The following is a 26,585-nucleotide window of genomic DNA, read 5'->3' as shown; positions in this document are numbered from 1 at the left end:
CAAATTCATAGGAGAAGATCTCATGTCAGAAAGTTGTCAATACGCAAATGTAACACATTTGAGCAAGCATACATTTGGGATCTGTGAAATGTGTGAGAAAACTAAATAATGTAGCAGGAAGCTTTCAGAAGTATGATACAAAATTGGATTGGAAACTCTGTTTTATCATTTCGATAAAGGCTTAGCAGCTCCAAAACTCCAGTGTTTCTTGACCTGTTATCTCATTTCCTGCTATTTCCTTTATTGCTTGCAATTGCATGTGTAATCAGCTGATTTAGAAACGGTTTTGGAGCCCTTAAGATGCATGTTGTTGGGCTGCCTTCTGAAAATTACACACATAGATCATAAGCCTTTGTGTTCTCTCTCTCTGCTGTGTTGAAATATTTAGCTTACCCGTTTCTCCTCCTCCATGTTAGCCTCGATGAGTGAATAAATTGCAACTCCGGCTATGGCTATTCCGGTACCAATACCAGTTTGTGTAGAGATCCTATTGCCTGCCAATATTTTTGTTGCCAGAAACCATATTTAGCCTATATAGCAGTTGAAATCGCGACTGTGTACTAAACATCAATGTAACTGAGTAATTACCGAAGACAACAATGGAGAATCCAATTACAAAGACACGCTTTAGCACGTTCCCCACAGCGTGTGTGAGTGGTGCGACTCTTTCCAATGTGTTTGTAGCCACCTTAAGCAGCAGAAAATTAGGTCAAGTTTACCTTTCCATAGTAGTCTTTGGACAGTGATGATATTTCACCTGATTGTAGAGATGGTAGAACATTCCAATTCAGGATAGATCAGACAAGAACTTCTGCAGTCCAACTTTAGCTATTGCTGCTTTGAATCTATACTGCATTAGTTGGGGTCCCTCAATCTGGAATGTAAGAAAATACAATACTTTCAACTGAGATCTTGGTTGGATATGAAAAGGATTAGGTCGAGTGAAATTCATAAAACAAAACTTACTACGATCGCAGGTGGGAGGCAGAAGAGGAGGGCTATAATGGATATGTATGCATATATATTTGTACTATCCATCCGTGTCTGTCATTCAGAGAGATAGGGAGAGATGTTCAGTGGCTATTGCATTGGTGCATACTCTATGGAAAGAAGATGAGTGTTATTACCATAGCTTTCTTTGAGTAAATGCTTCTGTAAGTAAATGAAATGTTTGAGATCATGGTGCTGATGAACCCGGTCCAATTAAACGAGAGTTCGGTTAAAGAAGCCATGGACACACCTGCACAGAAGCTAGCAGATCAGAACATGGGAGCAGTGGTGAGGGATGAACATAGGAAACATCGATCTTTTCAACCTTACCGAGCACAACAGGGGCTAACGACAGCCAAAGAGGCAGGGGAATTTGATGTCCCAAAACAAACTGTGAAGCAGCAGCACTGAAAAACGGCTCCAATGCTGTTGATGACTATACAAATTAATACAAATAAAATGCAGAGAAAAGAAATCCGAGGAAAGACAAACAGAACTGATAGAGGCAGATATTATAAGCTTCTGCTACCTTTGATGGTGTGTGTGAACGACACAGCAACGGCTGCAAAGGACACGTTCGACATTACATGTCCGAGAGCATGGCAGGCAGCTACCGGAGTGAGGAGCCCCAGGAGTTCCTTATTGATAGGCTGTTTGTTGAAAATCATAAAACTTGAATTTCAGACCAATCAAAACTGACTTCACCTATGAATGTATGACAGCAAAACTCTTTGAGACAAAATTTATAGCTTACGGCGCGTTTTGGCAGACCGAAAGACCAGCTGATGAGGCAGTATACAACTCCAACAAGAAGATGGAATAACTGACAAAAAACTGTACCATTGTAGATTATAAGAAGTTAAAAGGCATCTTCTATCCATCTGAATTAGTTTTTATTAGGTGAGAAAAACATATGACTTACTAAGGATATGGGAAATAGTTGTAAACCTTCTTGTTCAATATGTTGAATATAACATTCAGAAAATACCTGCATCAGAAACAGTTGATGTAACAATCATATATATATTTGAACATAAAATAATCTTCTCGATTTATCATTATCATTTCATTTACCAATTAAAGAAAAAGAATCCAGTTACAAGAGCTGGAAATTTCTCTGAAAAACTCTTGTTAGGCTCAACAAACCTGCAAGAAAAGAAACAATATGAGTAAAACAACACACATTTGCAATAGTACTACAAATTTGTTCCAACCCTTTTGTGAGTTCAATCTCATGGCCCTCTGCATCAGCACCTGCTGCTTTTACTAGGCGAATATCCGACAACCGGTGGCTGAGCTTCAAGAGTGTGGGGGTCTTCAAAGATGTAATCTTTTTATGAAGTGGTGAGAATTCCAAATGATTTGAAATGGGGTGCACATTTCTGTGACTTGTGCAATGCAGTTTGTGGAATGAAGAGGATCTTGATTGGTGAAAGAGGGAAAGGTTAGAGATTGAAGCCATATTGAATCAAAGATTAAAAAAAAATCTAACCGGCTGCAAGAATTTGATGTCAACTAATATACAAAAATTCCAAGAAACACAGAAAACAAGAATACAACGTTGACACCTATGTTTTATGCCTCGGCTTAGGAGATATCAAAGAAATGGGAAATTTCAACAAAATTGCAATAAATTTGAGAAATGAATGAGTTTTGGAACACTAGACTAGTTTTGGATGGTTGTGGTTGTCAGTGCTTTCATGATTCTTTTCATATAAAAGTGAATTATTCTTTGGACTTTTTTGGTGACAGTTTTTTTATTTGTTTATATCAACGGCTTACTTTTGTTAGTAGTGTTTGTTATTCTACCTAATCGGGAAAACTATATTTGCATGGTTGTTATGAGTCGATCGGTTAAGATTCCAAATATATTTATTTTAAGGCTTCTCGTCTTAAAAGTAGCATTGATACTCAAAATAGGAAATTGAGGGTGGATGGCTTTTAATGCTACAAATGCTTTATCATTGTATCGCATTGCATTTATGTAGACTTGTATACTCTTTTTAATGTAATAGTATGATATGGTATAAATGCTTAATCTCACAAAAAAAGGTTATCCCACTAAATTGAACCTAGTTAACATAGGGTCAAATCAAATTCAACTCAAGTTGGTTTATCAAAGTAGGAAAATTAAATTGCACTATTTATTTTTTATTTTGTAAACGTAAAGGAAAAGGGGGGAATATGAGGCCCAAATTTTGTGCCCAAGCCCATAAAAGAGGACAAAGGGATTAAAAGCCCGATAGATTTGGCCCAATTGAATTGACGCTGATTTCAGTCCAATCCCTAGTTCCTCTTTCAGATTTTTCACTTTTTTCAATTGTTATTTCTGATCAAACGCCAAAAATCCCAAAAACAAATCTGTTTATGCATTACTGGAAATATTCGAATTCCAGAAACTGCAAAGTATTACAATTAAATCGGGGAAAGAAATGGGGCAAATGACAAATGGTAAATCCAAAAAAGAAGTAAAGGAAGAAATCAAAAAAGAAGAAATTCAAGATGAAGAAGACGAGCAGGAGCAGGAGCAGGACGGAGTTTCTGTGCACTCCCCTTGCAAAATCAACTCTTCCTCTCTGCGCAAGGTTCAATATCTTGCTCGTTGATTTGATTCGCGTTTTATTTTTAGCGAATGGTATATTATTTTTTTTCTGTTATTATTGAATTCTTAGGAGAAATCAGAGGTAGATTTGGAGCTGAGATTGCTTGAAGCCCTGGAAATCTACCCCCCTTCAAAATTACGAGGTTTTTTATTTTTTGTTATTGGTTTAATTTTTCGATTAGCTAATCTATTTCTTCCTTTTTTATAACGTTTTGGTGTGGAGATCTAAGTTGAATGTTTACGTACGTGCATGCTGTCGATTTATGGCTAAAGATTAAATTTGTGCTTGAAAACTGTGAACTTTGTATTCGAACGGTGAATTGATCTGTATGGATCGATCATCGAAGCTATCTGAAATTCCTTTTTTATGGCGATTTTTTTTAGCTTTGCAAAATGTTGAGTGAATGAATGTGTTTGATCCTGTTGTTGGATCTGCTAGTATTTCTGTGATGAATTTACTGCTTTATTTCAGCACTCAATCATTGCACAGTAATTCTCAAGAGAGATGGGATTTGACAGAAATCCCTCTCTCTCTCACACACACACACACACACACAGCATAGTTCATAGGCTTTGGTAATGCATAATGTTACTGTATTGAATCTTGTTTGTGTTGATTCCGTTTCCAGGTGTACATCGTCACTTTGTGCTCTATGGTTTAACTGAATACATGCGAAGAAGGTTTGCTTGATTTTTCGATTCTATTTTCCCTTGACATGGTGAATATTAGCAGCCCTCTTTTCCATATCTAATCATGTTTGTTCCTTTTTGTGTGTGATTTACGCAGCTTCAATCGTCCATTCACTGCAGATGATGTTTTGAAGTTGGTGGTCCGGTTTTACAACTTGGAAATGGTGGTATGTGCCTTGCCTTGTTCGGTTCAATCTCAATTTGTTCTTCGTCTTAAGGATAAGAAGCATCTCTAACCATTCTCATCCGTTGGATTTCCAGAAACCGGACGATGAAGATGCGGAGTTTCTGTCTCACGAGGAAGACTTCCACTTGCCACAGAGCTTTTTTGCGGATGAAGAAAATTGAGATAATATAATCTTTAGTAGTACATAGTTTTCACGTAACCAAGTTTTTATTCTCTTGAATCGCTTTATTTCATGGGTTTTTAGAGGAATATGTGGCTGGATTGCTGTTCTTCTAGTTCTTGTGTATGCCACAGAATGATTCTAATGAGTTTAATCCAGTGTTAATGATCTTGTACATATTTGATTCAGTTAATTTACGAAAACTAAAACACATTTTTACGGCTTCTGATCCATTCTGGTACAACCATACATAAAGAGTAATGTGATGTCAAATTCTATCAAATATAAAATTGTCTCAGTATCAACAAAAAGGAACCAAATGTGAATAAAGAAGATAAATGTGACATTGAATATGACTTAGTTTTTGGGGTGAGAGAAATTGGAGGATAAAAATTACAGTAGACCATAGCATAAAAGAAATTATGTAAATCACCATCTTGTTCTGCCATTGGGGATTCGATCTTCAACCAACTCTCCCTACAATTGCTGCTTAGTTTAGGAAGCTTAAAAAACACCACACCCTTTGGAAGAACATGATCAATTAGATGCAATCTTGCGCCACGGCATTAATTCTGCAGGTGAAAAATGCAATTTTGAACATCTTAGTAGATATTTATCGGCTGGGATATATGTAAAAAACATCAAATCAATTTGATATATGTAAAGAACAACAAATCAAAATTTCACCTCAGCGTCTGCTGGTTTGGGTTCATCATCCTTCACATTCTCCTCACCTAAACAGGGCAAAATGCAGTAAGAATGAGTTGTTTGTTTCTACGTTGTGTCTGTTTGCATATTAAGATGAGTAAAACCGTAATTACCATCTTCAGGCAAATCAGAGGTCCAGAGAGTGAGATTGTCTCTCAAAAGCTGCATAATCAAAGTGCTGTCTTTGTAAGACTCTTCACTCAGAGTGTCCAAATCAGCAATGGCCTCATCAAATGCTTGCTTAGCCAAGTGGCAGGCCCTACCAATTATTACACACGAAAAAAACATTAACATCATTGATGTGAAGATATCAAAGAATGCATGAATGCTTCTTAGTAACAATACTACCTTTCAGGAGAATTCATGATCTCGTAGTAGAACACTGAAAAGTTCAAAGCAAGACCAAGACGGATAGGATGGGTAGAGGGTAGATCTGTATTCGCAATGGCAGACGCAGCCTACATTTGGAAAAATGGATGTGTAAGAAATATGATCAATTAGGTTGACTAGATTAGTTTATTAGTTATCTTTGATGAGTAACATGCCTCGTAGCCCTTGAGGGATAGATCCGCTGCCTCTTTCTTTTCTTGGTCAACCTTGAACTCAGCAAGGTAGCGACAGTAATCACCTTTCCTGAAAATTACAAGGTACAGCGCTCATTTAGTCATAATGAAAATGTAAAGATGCATCAAGTTCATCTTAACAATATCCAACAAATCTATTCTCCAATCTAACCATTAATTGGCATCTGAAAGATGCCTACTCTCTGTGAAATTGGGCTCTTACTCACTAATTACATATAACGAAGAGTTAAAGACTCAATTACAAAACATAGCCTTCTTTTCTCTTCTTGTTGATAGTCAGTGCGAATAAGGTGCATCACGAGCACTGCATGAGAGTAATGAACAAGATCTAATGCTTAGCATAATACTAGGGAACATTGTTTGTGATCCCAAGACGAAGAAAGAAGCAAAACTTTGTTCCCATAATTCTAATACCAATTTCACTCACATCTTGTGGAAGAAAACAGTTGCTTCAGCTGATCCAGAAGAGGGAATGAGATGCTTGTCAATGACAGCCAGTATGTCCTGGCAAATCTTGGACAGCTCGTTCTCTACCTTCAGCCGATACTCCTTAATCAGCTTCACATTGTTCTCATGTCCCTTGGACTCTTCCTTCTGCTCAATGGAAGACATGATTCGCCATGAAGCTCTACGAGCACCAATTACATTCTTGTAACCCACAGAAAGTAGGTTTCTTTCATCCACTGACAGTTCAACATCTAGCATTGCAACGTTTTTCATGCTTTCTACCATTTCTGCAAAGGAATCATTCATCCCGTCAATATGTTTGATTAAAACTGAATCCCAGGGAAGCTATCCTTATTAGTATCATTTTGACCATAGAAAGCAATAGATGATCGCATGCCAACCCAATATACCACAGAATAGCTCTTTTCCTCGGTTCATTCAAGAAAAAGAAAATAGTAGTGGTAGTATTTGTTAAATTTCTCCTCTACAACTCTAAAATCTAAATTATAAATCCTCGACAAAAGTGATTTGCAAAGAAATGAAAACCAACAGATTAGCATAAACATATACTCCACTTCGTTACATAGAAAAATGCACACACACATAGCCCTATTTCGAATCAAAGATTTCCAATCTAATCTTCTTATCAAGCGAAGTAAGGTAGCTGATTTCTAATCCTATAGTTTTCTAACACAGAAGCAAACCTATTCAGGTAATTGCGCGTTCACATTGCATCCATTTGACTAAACAAAACATTCAATTACCACAAACGGCCGATAGATCACACACAATACAGAATACACAAGATCCCCTTGTAAAACAATTGCCGTCACACGAGGCAAAATCACTAAGCGGCTTAACATCTACACACGAAAACGTCAGAACACACGCGCGCGCGCTCGAACGTATAAACATTGTATAAATGAATATGAAATACAAACACACATTGCACGAAAAAAAGCTGATTCATACCATCGTAGCGCTCAGCTTGTTCGGCGAGCTTGGCCAAGTAGACATGAGTCTCTCTCTCCTTCTCCGTCGACATTTTCTCGATTTTGCAGATTGGAGATGCGGAAATTGACGAATTGCAGGAGCAAAAGGAAAAAATCTGAGCTGTTTGGATTTTGTTGGGGAGAGTAGATGAACGAATGAATAAGAAGAGAGAGGGAGAGTGGAGAGAAAATTTAGGGCCGTCTGATGAGGGTCATTTGTGTAATTTGGAGAAAGTGAGGGCGCAAATCATGGAAACTTGTGGTTCACACGTGTCTGCTAATTCTTCTGCGTCATGAAATATAAGACGTCGCTGTCGGCCTTTTTTAGGAATTTCTAAATTTTTTAAAATGGGCAAAAAGGCTTCTCAACTTTCCAAACAACAATAGAAAAAATATAGTAAGTCAATTATAGTGTCATAATTTTAAAACAAACCATTCATGTGTACACAATATCGTCCAAAATGAAAATGGGAATGAAAGAACATAAAATTGCAATATCTTTTAGTACAACTGAACTTGATCGATTGTAGCTAGAGAAATACAAATACAATTCAATTACACAAATAATTAATAAAATATAAAAACCACAAAGAACGACTTAAATGAATTGCTACAATCTGTTTGTCTGTCTGTCTATCTGTCTCCTTTAGAGTTGGAAAAATCTTCTTTTCCTTTGAACTGCGGCAGCAAACATCACTCAGATATCTACAACCTCCAAAATTTCTCATCTTTTGAATGAATTACATTTGATCTCCAGAAAAACGTGTTGGAAACCACATATACTTCCTCATTGCTCTAACTACAGCATCACCATAACTGAATGTGATTTCATCTTCACAGTGTCAAAAACCAGACAGAGAGTGTGCTCGATCCGATGTTCTTTCAAAACAAGCGGAGTGTCGTAGGTGGGATGGAGAGATCTCCATAGAAGGAGACCTCATTTTCTCAGAAACGGTTTCTGGCATACTAGTAGGCGCTGCTCGCTGCCATCTTGAAGGTCGATGACTCGGGCTTCCCACCGGAGCTGTGTCACAAGAGTTCGTGCAATCTCTACTTGACCAACCTTATCAGAAATTATAACCCATCCCTGCGAGCAAACAAAGTTCAAGAAAATCAAGACTTTGGTAGCCTTATCAAGTGAGAATAATAAGCATACGATAGATTACCTCAGGCCGAAGAATGCGGTCCATTTCAAAAATTAAGTCAAGCATACTGCATCTCTCTGAAGCAAGGTGTGATAAAAGTCCATTGGCGTGAAGCATGTCATATGTGCGAGGGTATGTGGGGAAAGGTTCACACCTGCATCATAAAATTTGGGACTTTTAACTATAAATATGATGATATGGAACTTTCAGTCGCAACGTAGAGTGTGAGAAGTGGGACAAACATGATTTTTATATTATCTCAAGTCAAGAAATTTGTTAAGGCAAATAAGTTCCATCAAACTTATAGAAAACTGGTAAATTGGCTTTGTGGAAAAAATGATTGAAGATTCAAAGTTAGACTAGTCATATGAAAGTGTATGATGATGTACGAGATATGCAGCATAAATTTAACAACAACAAGGTACACAAGGGAAGAAGACTATATGCCAGAATTAACATCTTACCAGTTATGCAAGACACCAGCAAAACCTTGATCAAGAACGGCAGGAAGTGTGTTAGGTTGACCCACGGAAATGACATTCATTACCCATACAGAATTTCTGGCTTCCAAAAGGGCAGTAGTTAAACCTCCATAACGAGCATTCATGTCCATCACATTTCGAACCATATTGTACGGGGGCATTGGGTCTTCGTCACCAGGTCTCTTTGGATGGTCAGAGAAAATTAAGGGAGAAAGAAGTGACCAATAATTTCTTAAAGCAGATCTCCAGTACACTGAGTCCTCAAAAAAATCTTTAGGATTTATTCCTGTATTCAAAATTGAAAGTAATTAATTTGTTTGAAAGCTAAAAATGGCAGGGCCTACCAAGTACCAAGCCTGGATATTATATATCATAAGGCTTCCAACTACGTGTAACATACCATGGATCGCAAGCTCAGCAGGACTCAATGAACCAGAAGACCTGTTCTGAATTGGAATCCAACGCTTGGTACCAATCCCACTTATACAGTGTGCAAGTGGTTTATAGTAAGATTGTCCATCCTCCCGATTGCAAAGGGGGAAAGTCTGCTTGCTACAATCCAAACCAAAATTTTTAACAGAATTAGTAAGAAATTAATTGGACTATGATGAATGAAAATAAATATTGCAAAGGAGAGTATCAGAAACAAAGACAGAATAAGAACATGGTGCACGTGAAACTGAAAGATATCTATTGAATAATAATGAAGCAACTGTTCTCACCTGGTGTAGCATTTAGTGTCAGTGGTTTTCTGCCAGATGAAAGTTTCTTCTTGCTGAGCCAGAAGATTCCAGCAAAGTTTTGGCGTAAATTCTTCAAGAGGAGTAGCTATGGCGCCTTTGCTTCCTTGCCTCCTTATGGGCGAGGTTAAAACAAAGTACCCTCCAGGTTTGAGGACTCTATCAACTTCAATAAGAAACATTCCATCTGATAGAGAGTAGTACGTCATTAGCAACGGAAAGCAGAAAAGACCGTCCCTGTTCTAGAATTCAGTCGCTTGAGTTTTCTTGTTTAGTTATCATAGAAAGATTGACCTCAACTCAATTGAGCACACACATTACATATAACTCTAGCAGAAAAGTTGGATTTACATATAATGTGATTCAGACATTCAGTTATATAAAAAAGGAAGGATAGGCATAAATCTACAACCACATTAAAAACCAAAATATATACACAAAAGACTAAATTGATTCCTATTTTTCCAATCATAACGTTATTCATTGTGTTATCCAACAAAATAACTGTGTATCTTAAATGAAAATCTTCTTTAATTGGAAGCCCACAATTGAAACCAGAGTGGTCGTGATTTTCTTATTACTCTGAGATACTCTTGCTCTTACTCAATACTGCAATTCATTACAATTATTCTTGCAAAAAAATTTGCCCGCTGCCTATCCTTACTTCCATAAGTACAATAGACTAATCAGAAAGAAACACAAAGAAAATCATGTACAAAACATATAAGACTAACGAAAGAATGTCCCATGACAAACACATCCTAGCGTTAAGAAAAAACAGATCGAAAGAACAACATCCTAGAATGATTGAGTGAAGTACCTTTGTCATCCCACAAAATACCACACTGAGTACAGTGAATCATGTCATATGATAAGGAAGGAAATGGTAGTTGTTTTGAGACGAAATTTCCAATTACTGCTGGGAGACCTCTCTCGAGGGCTACCTGAACTTGACTGCCAGTTGTTTCATATGCCGCCATACAGACTGCCATCACCTTAAGTGAGAGCAGATGTGCACCAAAGCTACCAAAGCCACACCCAATATCTAAAACATTGTGCACCTGCAATGCAGCAGGAAAAGAATTCAATAGACGGAACAAATATTAAATGACATCCTGCTCTAAAAGATGTACCAATACTAGTTCCAAGTGCAAAAATTACTTAAAACAACCAATATGTTGTCCTGACTCATAAAATGGCATCTGATATATGTCAAACAAAGAGTGGCAAATGCAGCTATTCATGGTGATTAAAAAACTTACACCAGCTTCACGAAATTCAGTGTCACTCCCCAGTCCTATCATCTCAGCGATCTGGTGAGAGTAATCTTTCACGCCATCAATGACCATCTCATCATCTGAATGAAATGAAATTTGATTCTCTTCTAGTAACATCAGCCTGGAGCAGTTGCAATATCAACAGTTCAGTTTTTTTTCCTCATAAAGTTAAGAGTACAAGAAATCTTTTAATCCTTGCCAGGTAATTACAATGCATAAAAGGTAAAAAGGATTACCTTTTTGTCATGCTTCCCGATGAAAGAAATTGGTCTTTGCTCAGCTTCACATTTCCACTCCATATCACATCCCTTCCACCTGGCCAGGTCAAAGGGATCTTATAATCCTTTGGCGGACGAACCAAACAATACTCTTTATCTCGTGATACTTCACAATGACGATCAAGGTCCTCCCCATCTTTAAAACCAGCTAGCAGGTTAGCAGACGAATTGTAGCAAGGGATATAATTCTCTCTTTCCTTCCCACAGAGATCAAAATCCTTCGAAGGATTGGTTCCTAATTTTCGCAATTCCAAGTAATCATTGACAGCTTGCTCTTTCAACCTTCTATAGCTCGAATAAATGTCAGGTCTTGTAGGATCAGTCAGGGAATTTAGTTGATTAGAAGGAGAAGATCCCAATAGTGCAACCAAAACTAATGCACTAACCACAAACAAAAGCAGCCAGTTGAGTGGTGGTTTTGGCCCAAAGGTCAATAATAGTTTATTGTACCAAGAGCTTCTCATGTCCAACTCTTGTGATGCTCTTCAAAATGAATGCAAAAAATTTTCCAACTGGAGTTTGGTTATTGCTCCAACTTCATTCTCCAACAACTTTGAAGACCATAACCAGTCATCAGATATATTTTATCGCGAATTATATGATCAAAACTCCAAACTATCTCAGCTAGCATCGGCGCAAACCAATAATTGAGCATCCACCAAACTATATAACCAGCTGTAGTTTCACATAATTCAGTTATCAATTGTCAAAGTATCAATACGATCCTAAGTTATGACGTACGCATTCAGATCCCGCGAGCTTTCCCTTTCAAGCAGGCAAGCGTTACATTCACCAACTGCCTCACTAAAAGCCAAATTAACCGCCAAAAATACGCAAAATCACCAATGCCGAGCTCAACGAAAACAAAACAAATTCAGTTCTCAATCAATCACCAAGCGAATTACACAAAAAAAAGCCTCCAGATCAAGCCAGGCCTGCATTACGCCATTACCAAAAAACAATTCACTAATAGCATTCATTCCAAAAATCCACCTAGATCTCAAACTCAGATCAGATCCACAACGCAGTACAACAATACAATCAGCATTACCGCGAAACCAAAAGCAGCAAAACACACACACCCACACGAGAAATAAATTAAAAAAGAGGTGTCAATTAGAGTTTTTGCTCACCGGAAGTTCAAAGTGCGGAGATACAGACCAAAAAAATCAGGTGTCGACGGCGGTTAAGCAGCAGAGTTTGGATTCGCCATTGACATCTAGAGAGAGAAACTTCTGAGCAACTTTTCGGAGCGTGGGTTCTCTATAATTGGGAAAAAACAATTTAATAACAATAATTTAATGGCTGGATTTGATATTATTTGTTTATGTATATTATTAGTTGTTTAGTGTAACAGAAATTCTATATGGTTGTGATTTTCTATAAGATCCAATCTGCCGAGGCTCGAAATTTCAGGTAACACAAAATCAAGCTTCAATTTTTCTCTTCGTATATTTGTGTTCTAGCCCACCATTTTATTCTTATTAGCATTTTCACTCCACAAACTGTCTTCCTCTTTTCTGTTTCTATTTAGAGATTGTTTCTTAATCCAATTAAATAAACCACCCTGAGCAAGAGTCTCTATAAGAGGAAAAAGAATAGATATCTCAAAAATCACATGAAAGTTAGAGAATATGTCGGATTTGGCTTTACTAAGGATTTCTGCTTTTGTTGGATTTATTAGGGTTTTTAATGATCCTACGCAACAAATCTGGATTTGATTAGATTTTGGTGGTGACACAATATGGTGATTTTGTGAATTAATCTATTTTTTAAGCTTAATTCGAAGTGTTAAAAGTACTTTATCTAAAGTGAAGTTTATTATTCAGATCTACCCTATATATAATGATTTAGATAAAGTTTTACTATTCAGATCTAACCTTATCTCTACTCAGAAATAATTGATCTGGTTGTGCTACATTCATTTATATGCAATAAAATATTATAGAAATGCAACATCTATATAACATTACCTACTCGTGCTACATTCATTTAATGCGATATCAACATTAAATACATTTCTTTTTGGGAAAATACTTTAAATTCCTACTAAAAAAACTAGCTAGTATTTTTTTTATTAAGCTTCAATTGGCAGTCATCCATGTTTATTTCTTGATAGACCAACACTTATTTTTATTTTATATTTATATTTAAATGAGTTAATAGTTAAGTTGTATGGATCAATCCCAACTAGCTCAAATTTTAGGTACGTTTTGTGCGATTTATAACCTATAGATCTTTTAATTAATAGAGCCATATATTTTTGTATATATATTTAAAAAAATCTGTTCACACCTGCCATTATTGATATAGATACGACCAATTATATTTTCAAATTTAGTGCGTTGGAGACTCGGAGAACACATGATATATTGATATTATTGAAGTAATAAAATTTGAAGTTTATGTGTTATAAGTGAGCACCTAGGAATAATTGCAACAAGAAGGTGATTTCCAAGTTGGGACGAAATTGATTAAAAAATATTTAAGTTTTGAGATACTCCCTCCGTCCGCCATTAAGAGTCTCATTTATGGGGGCACGGGTTTTAAGAAATGTTAAGAAAAGTCGGTAGAAAAAAGTTAGTGGAATATGAGTCCCACTTGTATATATTAGTTGGAAGGTGAGACCCTTTTACCATAAGTGAACCGGGACTACTATTCGCGGACAGACTAATATGGTAAAACGGGACTCCTATTCGCGGACGGAGGGAGTAATAGCTAGACCTAGACATATGAATTTGAATTTATTGATATAAATTTTTTTTGAATATTATGTGCTTGTGAACACCTAGATAGACAGGGGAAAATGCAACAAGAATGGTGATTTCCAAGCTGGGACGATATTGATTAAAAAAACATTGAATTTTTTAGATAATAGCCATATGACTTTGACATTATTTCAATATTTTGAAATTATTGAAGTATAAAATTTGAATTTTACGTGTTAATGAACACCTAGACTGAAAAAATGCAGCAAGAATGGTGATTTCCAGGTTGGGACAAAATTGAATGAAAAACATTGAATTTTTGAGATAATAGTATTGACATATGAGTTAGCCTTTATTTCAAAATTTTAGAGTAGGCCAAAAAGAGGGTAAGTGCAGCTTATGATTTTTCTTGTAATTTATGATAATACTAGTACTGATTATAATAATAATAATAATAATAACTAATTATTCATAAAACCTTCGACTAAAGTAATAAGATTTCAAATATTTCGGTGGTTCTTTTTAGTCCTTTTCAAATTAATTAATTAATTGTCAAAACAATATTCATCCTGTCATTTTCAAATTGATTAATTGTCACGAAACACAAAGATATTTGAGTAAATTTATAACTTTACGTCGTTTTATTAGTAAAATATAAAGTGAAAGTTACAGATTTGAATAAATGCTGTTTCATTTCTAACAATTAATGATGTTTCAAATCTAAGAAAATAATTTTAAACTTCAAAGATACGGTATCATGAGCACTAAATGTTGGCATGATTATAAACAGACCTATTTGAGTTTATTTAAGGACTATTTAGCGTGAAAGTAAAGTAACGTTGGGCAAAATAACAATACTATAATTAATTTGTTAATAATCTAAATCCGAATAAGGATAACAACAATTAACCCTTTGTTGCAGGCCTACCTAATGTAGGCTAGATTCATGAGGTAATTTGTTTTTAATTAACATAAAAGGCATGATATCATCCCAAAAATAGAAAATCACAAAAAAGTGTTATATGTATTGAGATCGTATTTTTTTAAAAAAATTAAGGATTTTTTTAAAAAATTAAGGGCTATTCACGTGATATCATGAAACTTTAAAAAAGTTGAGTTTTTCCCACGAACTTTGAATTTGACAAATAATATCACGAACTTTACCCCGAGTTTGTTATTTCTCACAAATGAAAAAATTATGGCTATATTAATAGATTGAAGAACAAATTTGGAGGGTGTGCTTCAAGAAAAACTATTTTCAAAGATTGAAAATCTTGAAACTCTCGAAGTTGTTATCGAGAAATTTCGAAAAAAATCTGTATCATGATATTATTTGCCGGAATTTTTTCATTGGTGGAAAATAACAAACTCGGTGTAAAGTTCGTGATATTATTTGCCAACTTTAAAGTTCGTGAGAAAAGTCTAACTTTTTAAAATTTTCATGATATTAGGTGCCAATATCTCAAAAATTAAACAAAAGTGTTAGGTTCTAACTAATAGTAATACTACTGCTGTATAATTAAAGAGAGATTCTGCCAGTAAAAGAGTGACTCTTTCGTTATTCATTCATATCTGGAAAGTGGAAAATAACAAAAAGATTATAAGGTCATCCACTACGCTGTCTCTATACTGTCCCTTAAACCGTTCCTTAACTACTATTTGACCACTATTTGAGGGCCCCACTGTCCTTTTTTTATCCATCCATTAACTAAGGGACGGAACCTGCAACGCTCCGTCCCTTATTCCGTCCCTTAATTACTATTCATTCAATTTCATTTTTTATTTTTTTTACAACCCAATTCAATTTAAACAAACACAATTCATTAAAATTAAAACAACATTACAACTTAAACTTAAAAAAAAAAAAAAGATCCATTTGTTTGAGTTGATTTAAGATGGAAATTGGAGTGATAGAGAGGATTTGAGAGGAATAGATGTGTGTTTGTGTGTGAAATGAGTATGAAATATGATTATTTATAGAGTAAATAAATAAATAAAAAAGAAAATTAAAAATTAACGGTAACATTACCGTTTGAAAAATAAATTTTTTTTTATTAAAATTTGATTTTTTTTAAAAAATGAATTATTGCGTCATCCGTGACGACGCCCACTCGCGGCCAGCGAGTGGGCGTCACGCATGCATCGGGGCGCGCCACGTCGCCCGCGCGCGTGACGGGCCGGCGCGTCCCTTGTCTCGCGGATACGGGCTACGGGACGGGACTAACGTTGCAACGCGTCCCGCGTCGGAACCGTCCCTCCGGGACGGAACGCGAGCCGCGCGCGGGACGCGTAGTGGATGCTCTAAGCCTTGCAACTAGAAAGTGGTACAACTGTGATTAATACTAAAATTTATTTCTATCTTAATTATTGTAATACTAAAAGCTGCGAAGGGACGACCGAATTTAATATGTAAACGGCCCAGAATTAAGGTGACAGAGAATAATATAATTCCAAACCTTATATTGTATTTTCAAAATTTTGAATTATAAATACAATAAGCTAAATATAAAAATGATTAAAGGTTATACCTCGACTGCTTACTCGAACTGACAATATTATTACTCCTTTATTTAGTTTATTATTTAATTGATGTAAGCTGGCGTAGAATCATTGCTGCTGCGTGATATTATTTAGTTTATCATTTAATTGATGTAAGCTGGCGTAGAATCATTGCTCCTGCGTGATATTAGGTCAGGGTGGTTCGCCAAACCATTATCAGACTTAAATAATGAAATACTATTATTAATCATTAAATTATTAATATATTAAAGTAAAAATGGCGTTGTTCAACCATAACAAAAAGTCAAAAACCATTTGGTGATTTAGTAAATAAAAATTAATTTATTGATTACAATTTGTTTGAATAATATAAAATTCTTATGACTCCTATATTTATTAGAGTCAAATCATTATCTCTATCTAGAATGAGTAGCAATACATAATAATGTTAAATGTTTAAACATTAAACAAGATTATTAATTTATTAGTACTATATTGTTTTGTTATTTTTATATAAAAAATAGTGTCACTCCTCATTTTATGGCAGCCGACTACATATACATATTTTAAAGAAATTCGATATTTCTTAAGAATGGTGTCTTCAATTATAATTCAATTATGTTCCTCTATTATATAAAAAAAAGGTGTCTTCTTGTCTTGTTTTTTTATAATTACACGTTAATTACGTTACGAAAAATATGATTTAGTAATGATTTGACACCATGACCCATCTAATCATACAATTCAGTGAATTCACTATGCCCAGATTTTAAAACATTTAAGAATGGTGCAAAACTGAAACTATTGATTAACCAATAAACATAACATAAGCAATATGTTTCAGTAGTGATTTGACAGAATGAAATGATTTGTATTGTGTAAACATTAACGAGTTGTTTGGTTATTATGATTTGTCGAGTTACTAATCTTTATTCGAACGATACCCACTGTTTGGTTACATTAATATTTATTCAGGTGGCCAATTTTAATAAGCAAAGGCCTCACTATTCATCTACATTTGAGCTATAGGTATTTGTATTTGTTCCTCTGATTAATAGTACCATTCATTGGACGGCGTGACCGATACATTCGATTTTTGTCCCAACTACCCTTCATCCCCTCTCAATTTTGAAATAGAGGGGTCAAACTCAGAAAATCGTTTCACACCCCATTCATTCTTGAAGATTTTTCAGCGAAACAAGGGCCGACGGCGATCTCGCCCAGCACCACCGATTCGTCCGTAGTAAGGTAATTTCACGATTTTAATCCAAATTGGGCAAATTTCTGGACGTTTTCTTATGGATTTTGGTCGAATCATGTTTCGCATCTTGTTACGGAAGATTTTGTAAATTGTGTGTCATATTAACAAACATATGCTATTCGTGTTGTGGCAATCTGATTTCATTACAGATTCGGACAGATGCCCACATTTTTCTGAAAATACAAGAGAATTTTTTGATATTTTGGGTTTGCAGTGAGCATATTTGGATTTGAAATTGGTTAATCTCCTTTTTCTTTGTGAATGACGCATCAATTTTGGGTATTTAGATGGTCAATCTCAGTTTTTTAATGTGGGCTGCATCAGTTGATTTTGGTTTTTCTGTTCAAGCAAGCTTCATGATTTAACTTGGATTAAGTTTGTATGCCATACAAATTTCTTAGCTTCACTACATGTAAAATTTGTCTAGTTTATGTTTTTGCAGTAAACTAAATCCCACTGATTGTATGCTTAGTTTCGATGGCCAGTCTGTTTCGATTATCCAACGCTGTGTATGTGATGATAGAAGATATAGTGAGTCTCTTACGTATAATTGCGTACTTAGAAGCTATGTCGAATCATGTGTATAAGAGAATCGGTGTTCAGAATTTGGATGTGAATCACATACCTTCACAATTTGATCCCATTGGTCATCCGAGCAATCAATTTTAAAATCATCCCCGTGCACGTTGAAACCAACTCCACTTCGATCAAGGATCATCGACAGTAATTTGTAGTTCCTTTTCAATGCTGTTATCTTAGATTGGATATGTGGATTTGCTTTAATATCAGTTCTTGGAAACTCAGTTTGCACACTCTTCAATCTTGTTCAAATAGCCACCTCGGAAACCATTATCCGATTTCCACCCAAGGGCCACCAATTCCTTCAAAGCTGAGATGAGTACAGCTTCTTCGCGATCAGACCACGAACGACGCCCTCTTTCATTTCTCTGATACGAGGACCTCCTTCGGTGTTGGCTGCTACCTGAGTCAGAATGAGTAACATAAAGCAATCAAATTACAAATAAAATGTGTAACAACTTAACTACGCTCAAAGTAGAGATCTGTTTATGTGTATAACGAACCACACCTTGTGAGTTGTGAGCCTTGGCTACCATCAACATTGGGTGCATTTGTTCGAGGATCGACCATAGCAGCTTTGAGTAATGAAAGAGCAGGAGTCGCAACAACCAACAAAAAAGTAAGACTAAGTTACCACGCCATGAAACCAAAACTGCAAAATTAAGCTAAAACCACAAACAATCTCCAGTTGAAATTGACTCTCGATTTGTGTTACGCGACACAACGAACGGCATACAAACATATGAACGATCTTAATAACGAACTAGGATGTCATGGTGGAAATGAAAACTGAAAATCCAAATCGAGATACACAGTTTATATCAACCAATCAACAACATACCGATAGAAACACACAATATAATCGGTAAAATGAAATATCGACCATACCTCTAAAGAAATATCGGTACAATGAACCGAATACATCAGATCCCTACAAGTATACAACCTATACGACAATAAACCTAAATCGTTGGACAGTCCATTGATGTCCATTTTCGGACTTGGTACTCAAATACATTTATTTTTGTACTTGTTGGTTCGAAGAAGGCTTAGGGCCTGTTCAGTGCTGTAGATGTGGGTTCTCAAGATATGGGTATGGATTAGAATTGAGATGGTTGGGCCCACTTGCAGCCACTAAATGACACACCCCTCCCACCGTTCAATGTTTTAGAAATGGGTGTGCATTAATTTAGAGTAATATGCTGAAAGACAGAAATGCCCCTCAAACCATTTTTTTGCTGGGTTCGCGGCGTGAAGAAAAGAGGGCGGCAAATTGGATGGCATTAGAAAATTATCATAACTTTCTTATCCGGGCTCCGATTGAGGCATGCAAGATACTAACGCGAAGCTCTTGTGAAGATACTAACGCGAAGCAAAACGCCCGGTCGGGCGTTTTTCCTCATGCAAAACGCCCGGTCGGGCAAACTTTCTGGAATTCGCGACCAAAAACTGTCGGAACACCCGGTCGGGCGTTTTCCCCTTGCAAATCGCCCGGTCGGGCGTTTTTTCTGGAAAACTCCAGATGCAAGTTCTTCGTCTTCGAAAGGGCTTCGAGTGAGTATCTTAAACGCCCCAATCGGAGGCCGGATGAGAGAGTTATGGCCATTATACGAAAGTCGCGCAGTGAGGTGCAAATGACTCCAAAATGATACTTTTGCATCATAAAATGATAGTTTGAGGGGATAAAATGATAGTTTCAAATGATAAAATGATACTTTTGTTTTAAAATGATAGTTTTAGATTTTTTGGATGATAAAATGATACTTTTGTTTTAAAATGATAGTTTTAGATTTTTTGGATGATAAAATGATACTTTTGCATCATAAAATGATAGTTTGAGGGGATAAAATGATAGTTTTTGGATGATAAAATGATACTTTTGTTTTAAAATGATAGTTTTAGATTTTTTGGATGATAAAATGATACTTTTGCATCATAAAATGATAATTTGAGGGATAAAATGATAGTTTCAAATGATAAAATGATACTTTTGTTTTAAAATGATTGTTTTAGATTTTTTGGATGATAAAATGATACTTTTGTTTTAAAATGATAGTTTTAGATTTTTTGGATGATAAAATGATACATTTACATCATAAAATGATAGTTTGAGGGGATAAAATGATAGTTTTTGGATGATAAAATGATACTTTTGTTTTAAAATGATAGTTTTAGATTTTTTGGATGATAAAATGATACTTTTGCATCATAAAATGATAGTTTGAGGGGATAAAATGATAGTTTCAAATGATAAAATGATACTTTTGTTTTAAAATGATAGTTTTAGATTTTTTGGATGATAAAATGATACTTTTGCATCATAAAATGATAGTTTGAGGGGATAAAATGATAGTTTTTGGATGATAAAATGATACTTTTGTTTTAAAATGATACTTTTAGATTTTTTGGATGATAAAATGATACTTTTGCATCATAAAATGATAGTTTGAGGGGATAAAATGATAGTTTCAAATGATAAAATGATACTTTTGTTTTAAAATGATAGTTTTAGATTTTTTGGATGATAAAATGATACTTTTGTATCATAAAATGATAGTTTGAGGGGATAAAATGATAGTTTTTGGATGATAAAATGATACTTTTGTTTTAAAATGATACTTTTAGTTTTTTTGTATGATAAAATGATACTTTTGCATCATAAAATGATAGTTTGAGGGGATAAAATGATAGTTTCAAATGATAAAATGATACTTTTGTTTTAAAATGATAATTTTAGATTTTTTGGATGATAAAATGATACTTTTGCATCATAAAATGATAGTTTGAGCGGATAAAATGATAGTTTTTGGATGATAAAATGATATTTTTGTTTTAAAATGATACTGTTAGATTTTTTGGATGACAAAATGATAGTTTAAGTACCACCTCCCAGCATGTATTGCGTTCTTCCCCTCTTTCAGTAGCTTCATCTTACCCTCCCCGCAGCAGCATTCAGGGGTTTCACCGGCATGATACATGATGCTGCAAGATGGGTTGACTAATAAGTAATAATAATGCATAAACAAACACAGAGTAGTGTCACAAGTTCAATCACAATACATATCAGAAAATACAGAGTCAGTCAGAATTTCAAATTCGGTACGTTTAACATAGTGGATCACAAACATGCAGAATACATTCAAAAACAAACAACACTCTCTATCGGTTATTCCACATATTCATTGCTATGGCATCCCGCATCTGAGTCCATTCCGGCGATGGCTCAACATAGTCAATATATTCCCGTGCAACATGTTCTTCTTCAGTGGTTGGCGCCGTGGGCTGACCGTCTAGTTCGACCTCAATTGGGTCAGTTCTCATTTCCCCACGAATGAAGTTGTGCAGTAAAAAGCATGCCATTATAAGCCGAATTTGAGTGCGGATCGGGTAGTATGATGCACTTCGAAGAATACCCCACCGCATTTTCAAGACAGCAAAAGCACGCTCAATTATGTTACGAGCCTTAGTGTGTCGCATGTTAAATAATTCCTTGGGGTTTTGAGGAGTATCTGTGCCCGGTCCCCATTCCTTGAGATGATACCGGACACCCCTATACGGCGTCAGAAAACCATTGCTATTAGCATACCCATTATCACACAAGTAATAACAACCTGCCAACATTCAAACCAACAAAGTTTGTTAAATACCTCCTAAAAATAATAAACGTGAGTGTAGAGCAAATGTTTGTGGAGAATGGCTCAATAAAAGAATATAATCACGACCTTGAGGGACCTTGAAGCCTTTCTCTGCTGAAACAGCGTCTTTGAGAACACGTGAGTCGCCTGCTGAACCTTCCCATCCCGGTAACAAATACACGAATTGCATTTGGCGGTCACAAACAGCTAGGGTATTTGTAGCAATATGCCCTTTTCGCGTCCGATATCTTGGTTTGTCCTCATTACTGACCAACACATCGATATGTGTCCCGTCCAATGCACCAAGGCAACCCTGAGACACAAGTAGTTGATTAAAACAAAGACTTATATTTCAAAATAGAGAAGATTAATACACTAATAATTTCCATTACCTCGAACCACCTCCATCTGTTATCTGTGCAGTCGGCTGTTACTGGTATGGGTTTCTTTAGCAGCTCATCATGTAAGCTCAAAATGGCACAAAGTACCTTTTGCATGTAATATGACACAGTTGCACCTGATCGCCTAAACTTGAATTTGACTACCCGATTTTTGTTGTGGTGTGCCAGAACCCTGAGTAATATTGCTACTTGTTCCTCAACGGGTAGGGACTTCCCAGTTATCAGCCCACCCCTTTGTGACAGAATTTGACAAAGTCTACCGAAGGTATTCACGTCCATACGAAGATTAGCAATACAATCTACATTGGAAAGTTTAACTAGACGATCTAGGTGTTTTATCTGATCTGGAATTTTTTTTAGCAAACTGAAACGTCTGGCGTGGTCTAAAATTCTCCTTTTGGTCGATCCGCTGCGCGCGGTCATAAACCTATGTATAAGTAGAGTGGTCTCTGCTCGGTAAACGACCATAATGTCTTCCATCATCATCATCAAGAATGCATACTTAGCAGCACTGGACGTCGGCATTGTTTGTAATTATATCTATATACGATCGATTAAATTACAACCCTGTATAGGAAAACAAATCCCAAGCCTCCAGTTGTGCTAAATGATACCCAATAAATACAATAATCCATATGTTATCTAGAAGCCAGTGAGACACAATAGTACATTGCTCTATCCCGATCGTGGTGGGTAAAACAAACAAATTAAATACGGGAAAACTTCATAACACAGACTAGCCATGTATATTCATAAAACTCAGATTTGCAGATTTGACCAAAACATATATCAATTGAGGTCGTCAATTACATAATTTACCTGATTAATTTCAAACTTATCGGCCTCCCTTTTGCACCAAACCCTGCAGACGTGAAGATCGGCCTCCCTTTCCGCAATTGGGTCTTCCCTGCAAAAACGAACCGAGATCGTGGATCTCAGAACCCATTTTTTACCCAACACCTTATGTACACCATTACCTTGGAGGGAGCAAATTATTACCGTTTATTAAACGTTGACGGAGGTGGTGAAGCGGTTCTCTGCGGTAAATTGTGTTGAAGTAGATGGCCTTGTGCTTCCGATGCAAGAGGAGGAAGCTGTGAAAATTGAAGAGACCACCCAAGAGAGAGAAGGGGGGAAATGAAGAGAGAGAATGAGGGAAATGAAAATGTGAGGGGCAAATAAGAAAAAGTGCTCTCATTTCTAGGTGGGATGTATCAATTCTTGTCTCACTCGACAAAATTGATTTCTCTAAAAAACTGCAAGAATAGTGCGGGCCTTCCATTTCGGATCGGGCTGTCTATATATATTACTTAAACACTGAACGGCCATATTTGTATGGAAAATAGCCCATTTTTCACTATATCTGAAACACTGAACAGGCCCTTAGAGAATAAATCATGATGTTCATGTGGACTAACTATTTTGAAAAGAAATATGCCAAACTTTGATTGATTATATTTATAAAATTAACTATTTGTGTTACTTGCTTTTTGTTGGGTTAGGGTTCCCACTTCCCAACTTATAGAAAAAAATTCAAAGGAAATTGACTCATTTAACTATTTAAATAGATCAAATGAGAACATATAAAATTCTACCTTTACCGTAGGAACCGTCCATATTAAGAAAAGGGAGAAAGAAACCAAAGAAGAGGGGGACAATTGTGCTCAAGTTTCTTGCACAACACAGTCTCGGTTTTAGCTATCATCGGAGGTCCAAATGTTATCCGATCGTCTTGAAATTTTATCTAGAGGTAGAAGACTTGTCAACCTTCGTTCTAAGATGTGGCTGGAGGTAAAATAACCGTCTATATTGAAGTTGTGTTGAATAGTGTTCTACCCCCATTTAAAATTTCAAGACGATCGGAAAATGTTTGGACTTCCGATCTCGGCGAATACCAAAACTGTGATGTGCGGGAAACTTAAAGAGCACAATTTTCCCTCTTGTTTGTTTCTACACCCTTCTCTCTCTCCATGGACGGTTCTATTTAAATGATTAAATGGTCGGTTTCATTTTGGATTTTTCCCCACATAAGTTAAAAGCTCTAACTCAACACTTATTACGAGTTCAAATAAACAAGATGATTGAGCAAGCACAAATTAAAGGTTAGAAAAAAAATACTACTACTATATAACTCCAACCCTTAAACTAGGAAAAATGATAGTATCACCTAATTTACTAAGAATATGGAAGTTGCACCACTCATGTATGTAAAGAAAACGGTTATTACACTAGAAAAAATGATACTCCTATCTCATTATTATATGTATCTAAGTGAAATACTGATGTAACAATCGAAAAAGTAAATGACGTTGGATTATAAAATAGGATAATTTTACTGCAACTTACGATGACAATATCATCTTGATTTCCTTAATAACAATATTGACAATATCAAATTTTTGATAGTGATTAATTGCTATGTGTCGGTAAGGGATTTTGTTTTAAAAAAATAAATTCTACGTTATTTTATTGTGGTTGCAGACTTGCAGGTAAAGAAATTAATTATACCGATACATTTATTAAAGAAATTAATTATACCAATACACTTATTAAAGTTAGCATTTGTTATAAACTATACATATATCTCTCCATGACCCGCATATTAATTAGAAATCCAACACACAAACTTAAATGATTTTATTTATATATTCAATATTTCTAGAAGAAGAAAATGTAAAATGAAATCTTCTTTGTATTTATTTATGATGATGATAATCTCAATTCGTGATGAAACTAAAGAAAAATGTTAAAGGCATTTTATTGATGATTGTGGAATATCTGCAGAAGCCGAAAGCAATGCCTGTGTAATTTCGAGTGATTATAAAAGCCGAATGCAATGCTTGTTGAAAAGAGGGTAATTACAAATTTATGCTCTCTCTTTTTTTCTTGTAATCTATATAATATAGTAACACATAGTAAGCTTTCAAAATATTTCGAGTTCAAATTGATTAATTGTCGCGAAACAGAAAGATTATTTGCATAATTTTTTGGTATAAATGCATGTTATTGTTGTTACGAAAGAAAATAGTTGTTCTTCTTAACAAAAATAATTGTGTTAATGATCAAAAGTTACTATTGTTTAGAAAATAATCAGGTGGGGGTCTGATTCGTGCCGGGTATCAACCTAATCCGAAAAATATAAATCTATTTGCAGACCCACAGTCAATGTTTGACATAACCAGTAGAACGGATATTTTTGTAAAATTTTGGATGAAACTATTTTTTGTGTTAAAATTAATCAAGAAATAATAATATTGAGATTTTACTGTTTAGCTTTATGTTTTATTTAATTAGTTTTAAATACAGCTCAAATTTAAGAAATTGTTTAGTTATAGGTAGGAATAGGAACATTAAATTTGTGGGTAATTTTTTGTCGGTTGATAACAAAATTCATTCGATTGATTTATTAACATTTTCGATCATATCACGATAAATTTTGAATTATGACAACAATTTCGAATAAATTACCATAACAGTCATTTCGTGCTTAAATCCGGCAAAATTTATGCACCCTCTGTTATTAGGTGAAATCATTTTCATTACTCAAACTGAAGCCTACATTCATTGGTTAGTTTGTCTAACTGTCGCTTCTTTATTGGATGCTTTATGCATAAAAATACATTATATATGAAGTCTTTATAGTAAAAACTCAAAGCTGACTTCACATTCTTGAAGAACTAAGCAATTTTGATCAAACAAAATTACAGAACTGATGAGCACATTACACACAGTCGTGCTTCTCTCGATCCTCTCTCCCCTCGTCGCCCCATCCTCATCCAAAGTCTCGATCTCGGTCGCCCCAAGATCCGTTTCCAAATCGGGCGACCCAGTGACGATCAAATGGAGCGGCCTCGATTCGCCCTCGCATCTAGACTGGCTCGGAATCTACATCCCGATTGTAATACCCCGACTTTTTCTATCTTTTTAGTTGTTCTTGAAGTGACGTCGTTTGTGTAGCCGAAAATTTTCCTTCATTTCTTTTAGATGTTGATGGAATAGCCAGTGTTTTTATTATTGAATTTGGGCTAGGATCTTTTTCTTTATTTGTATGATGCTCAATTCTTCGTCACCAACTTTTGAAAGTCCTTTTCAACTTCCTTTTGGGCCTAGGGCAATTATTCCTTTTAGCCCAGTTTGAAATCCAATTATTATGATCCCAAATAATTTATTAATTTTCATCCCACTTTGAATACGCAAGAATTTAACGTGAGATTAGTCTC

General features: G+C 35.5%; 4 protein-coding genes, 1 long non-coding RNA gene and 1 pseudogene across 5 annotated transcripts; 2 read left to right on the top strand and 4 right to left on the bottom strand.

Moving 5' to 3' along the window:
- Nucleotides 1-23: 23 nt before the first annotated feature.
- On the bottom strand, nt 24-2,649 carry LOC121794886 (annotated as a pseudogene).
- A 639-nt stretch (nt 2,650-3,288) lies between these two features.
- LOC121794883 lies at nt 3,289-4,806 on the top strand. Its single transcript, XM_042193263.1, has 5 exons — nt 3,289-3,575; nt 3,663-3,735; nt 4,222-4,273; nt 4,380-4,449; nt 4,544-4,806. Exons 1-5 carry the CDS (start codon nt 3,423-3,425, stop codon nt 4,628-4,630), a joined length of 435 nt encoding a protein of 144 aa, XP_042049197.1. The 5' UTR covers nt 3,289-3,422; the 3' UTR covers nt 4,631-4,806.
- Nucleotides 4,807-4,880: 74 nt separating this feature from the next.
- Nucleotides 4,881-7,534, bottom strand: LOC121794882 (14-3-3-like protein GF14 iota). Its single transcript, XM_042193261.1, has 7 exons — nt 7,341-7,534; nt 6,349-6,655; nt 5,883-5,970; nt 5,686-5,795; nt 5,451-5,596; nt 5,317-5,363; nt 4,881-5,201 (listed from the first exon to the last, which is right to left on the bottom strand). Exons 1-7 carry the CDS (start codon nt 7,411-7,413, stop codon nt 5,196-5,198), a joined length of 777 nt encoding a protein of 258 aa, XP_042049195.1. The 5' UTR covers nt 7,414-7,534; the 3' UTR covers nt 4,881-5,195.
- Nucleotides 7,535-7,812: 278 nt separating this feature from the next.
- On the bottom strand, nt 7,813-12,748 carry LOC121794881 (probable methyltransferase PMT5). Its single transcript, XM_042193260.1, has 9 exons — nt 12,416-12,748; nt 11,241-12,217; nt 10,990-11,125; nt 10,548-10,788; nt 9,710-9,914; nt 9,388-9,539; nt 8,970-9,273; nt 8,527-8,659; nt 7,813-8,447 (listed from the first exon to the last, which is right to left on the bottom strand). The coding sequence occupies exons 2-9, from the start codon at nt 11,744-11,746 to the stop codon at nt 8,298-8,300; spliced, it is 1,827 nt and encodes a 608-aa protein (XP_042049194.1). The 5' UTR covers nt 11,747-12,217; nt 12,416-12,748; the 3' UTR covers nt 7,813-8,297.
- Nucleotides 12,749-17,394: 4,646 nt separating this feature from the next.
- Nucleotides 17,395-26,359, top strand: LOC121795039. The gene is made up of 3 exons (XR_006049397.1): nt 17,395-17,737; nt 25,150-25,219; nt 26,073-26,359. It is a non-coding gene; the product is annotated as an uncharacterized LOC121795039 (long non-coding RNA).
- LOC121795038 (protein ANTAGONIST OF LIKE HETEROCHROMATIN PROTEIN 1-like) lies at nt 21,088-23,226 on the bottom strand. Its single transcript, XM_042193470.1, has 3 exons — nt 22,357-23,226; nt 22,052-22,277; nt 21,088-21,940 (listed from the first exon to the last, which is right to left on the bottom strand). Exons 1-3 carry the CDS (start codon nt 22,888-22,890, stop codon nt 21,489-21,491), a joined length of 1,212 nt encoding a protein of 403 aa, XP_042049404.1. The 5' UTR covers nt 22,891-23,226; the 3' UTR covers nt 21,088-21,488.
- Nucleotides 26,360-26,585: the final 226 nt, after the last annotated feature.

The sequence above is a fragment of the Salvia splendens genome, chromosome 3, assembly GCF_004379255.2.
Source record: "Salvia splendens isolate huo1 chromosome 3, SspV2, whole genome shotgun sequence".
NCBI lineage: Eukaryota > Viridiplantae > Streptophyta > Magnoliopsida > Lamiales > Lamiaceae > Salvia > Salvia splendens.
This window is presented reverse-complemented; position numbering and strand designations above follow the sequence as displayed.

Excerpts from the sequence above, each read along its gene's own strand:
- LOC121795038 (XM_042193470.1), bottom strand. The coding sequence starts at position 22,890 with ATGCCGACGTCCAGTGCTGCTAAGTATGCATTCTTGATGATGATGATG. Across the intron at positions 22,278-22,356 it reads ACAGATGGAGGTGGTTCGAG|GGTTGCCTTGGTGCATTGGA; the intron begins GTAATGGAAATT and ends CTTGTGTCTCAG. Across the intron at positions 21,941-22,051 it reads AGGCTTCAAGGTCCCTCAAG|GTTGTTATTACTTGTGTGAT; the intron begins GTCGTGATTATA and ends GAATGTTGGCAG.
- LOC121794882 (XM_042193261.1), bottom strand. The coding sequence starts at position 7,413 with ATGTCGACGGAGAAGGAGAGAGAGACTCATGTCTACTTGGCCAAGCTC. Across the intron at positions 6,656-7,340 it reads ACAAGCTGAGCGCTACGATG|AAATGGTAGAAAGCATGAAA; the intron begins GTATGAATCAGC and ends ATTCCTTTGCAG. Across the intron at positions 5,364-5,450 it reads CTCTGATTTGCCTGAAGATG|GTGAGGAGAATGTGAAGGAT; the intron begins GTAATTACGGTT and ends TGCCCTGTTTAG.
- LOC121794881 (XM_042193260.1), bottom strand. The coding sequence starts at position 11,746 with ATGAGAAGCTCTTGGTACAATAAACTATTATTGACCTTTGGGCCAAAA. Across the intron at positions 11,126-11,240 it reads TCGGGAAGCATGACAAAAAG|GCTGATGTTACTAGAAGAGA; the intron begins GTAATCCTTTTT and ends CAACTGCTCCAG. Across the intron at positions 9,540-9,709 it reads GACACTAAATGCTACACCAG|CAAGCAGACTTTCCCCCTTT; the intron begins GTGAGAACAGTT and ends TTTGGATTGTAG.
- LOC121794883 (XM_042193263.1), top strand. The coding sequence starts at position 3,423 with ATGGGGCAAATGACAAATGGTAAATCCAAAAAAGAAGTAAAGGAAGAA. Across the intron at positions 4,274-4,379 it reads ACTGAATACATGCGAAGAAG|CTTCAATCGTCCATTCACTG; the intron begins GTTTGCTTGATT and ends TGATTTACGCAG. Across the intron at positions 4,450-4,543 it reads TTTACAACTTGGAAATGGTG|AAACCGGACGATGAAGATGC; the intron begins GTATGTGCCTTG and ends TTGGATTTCCAG.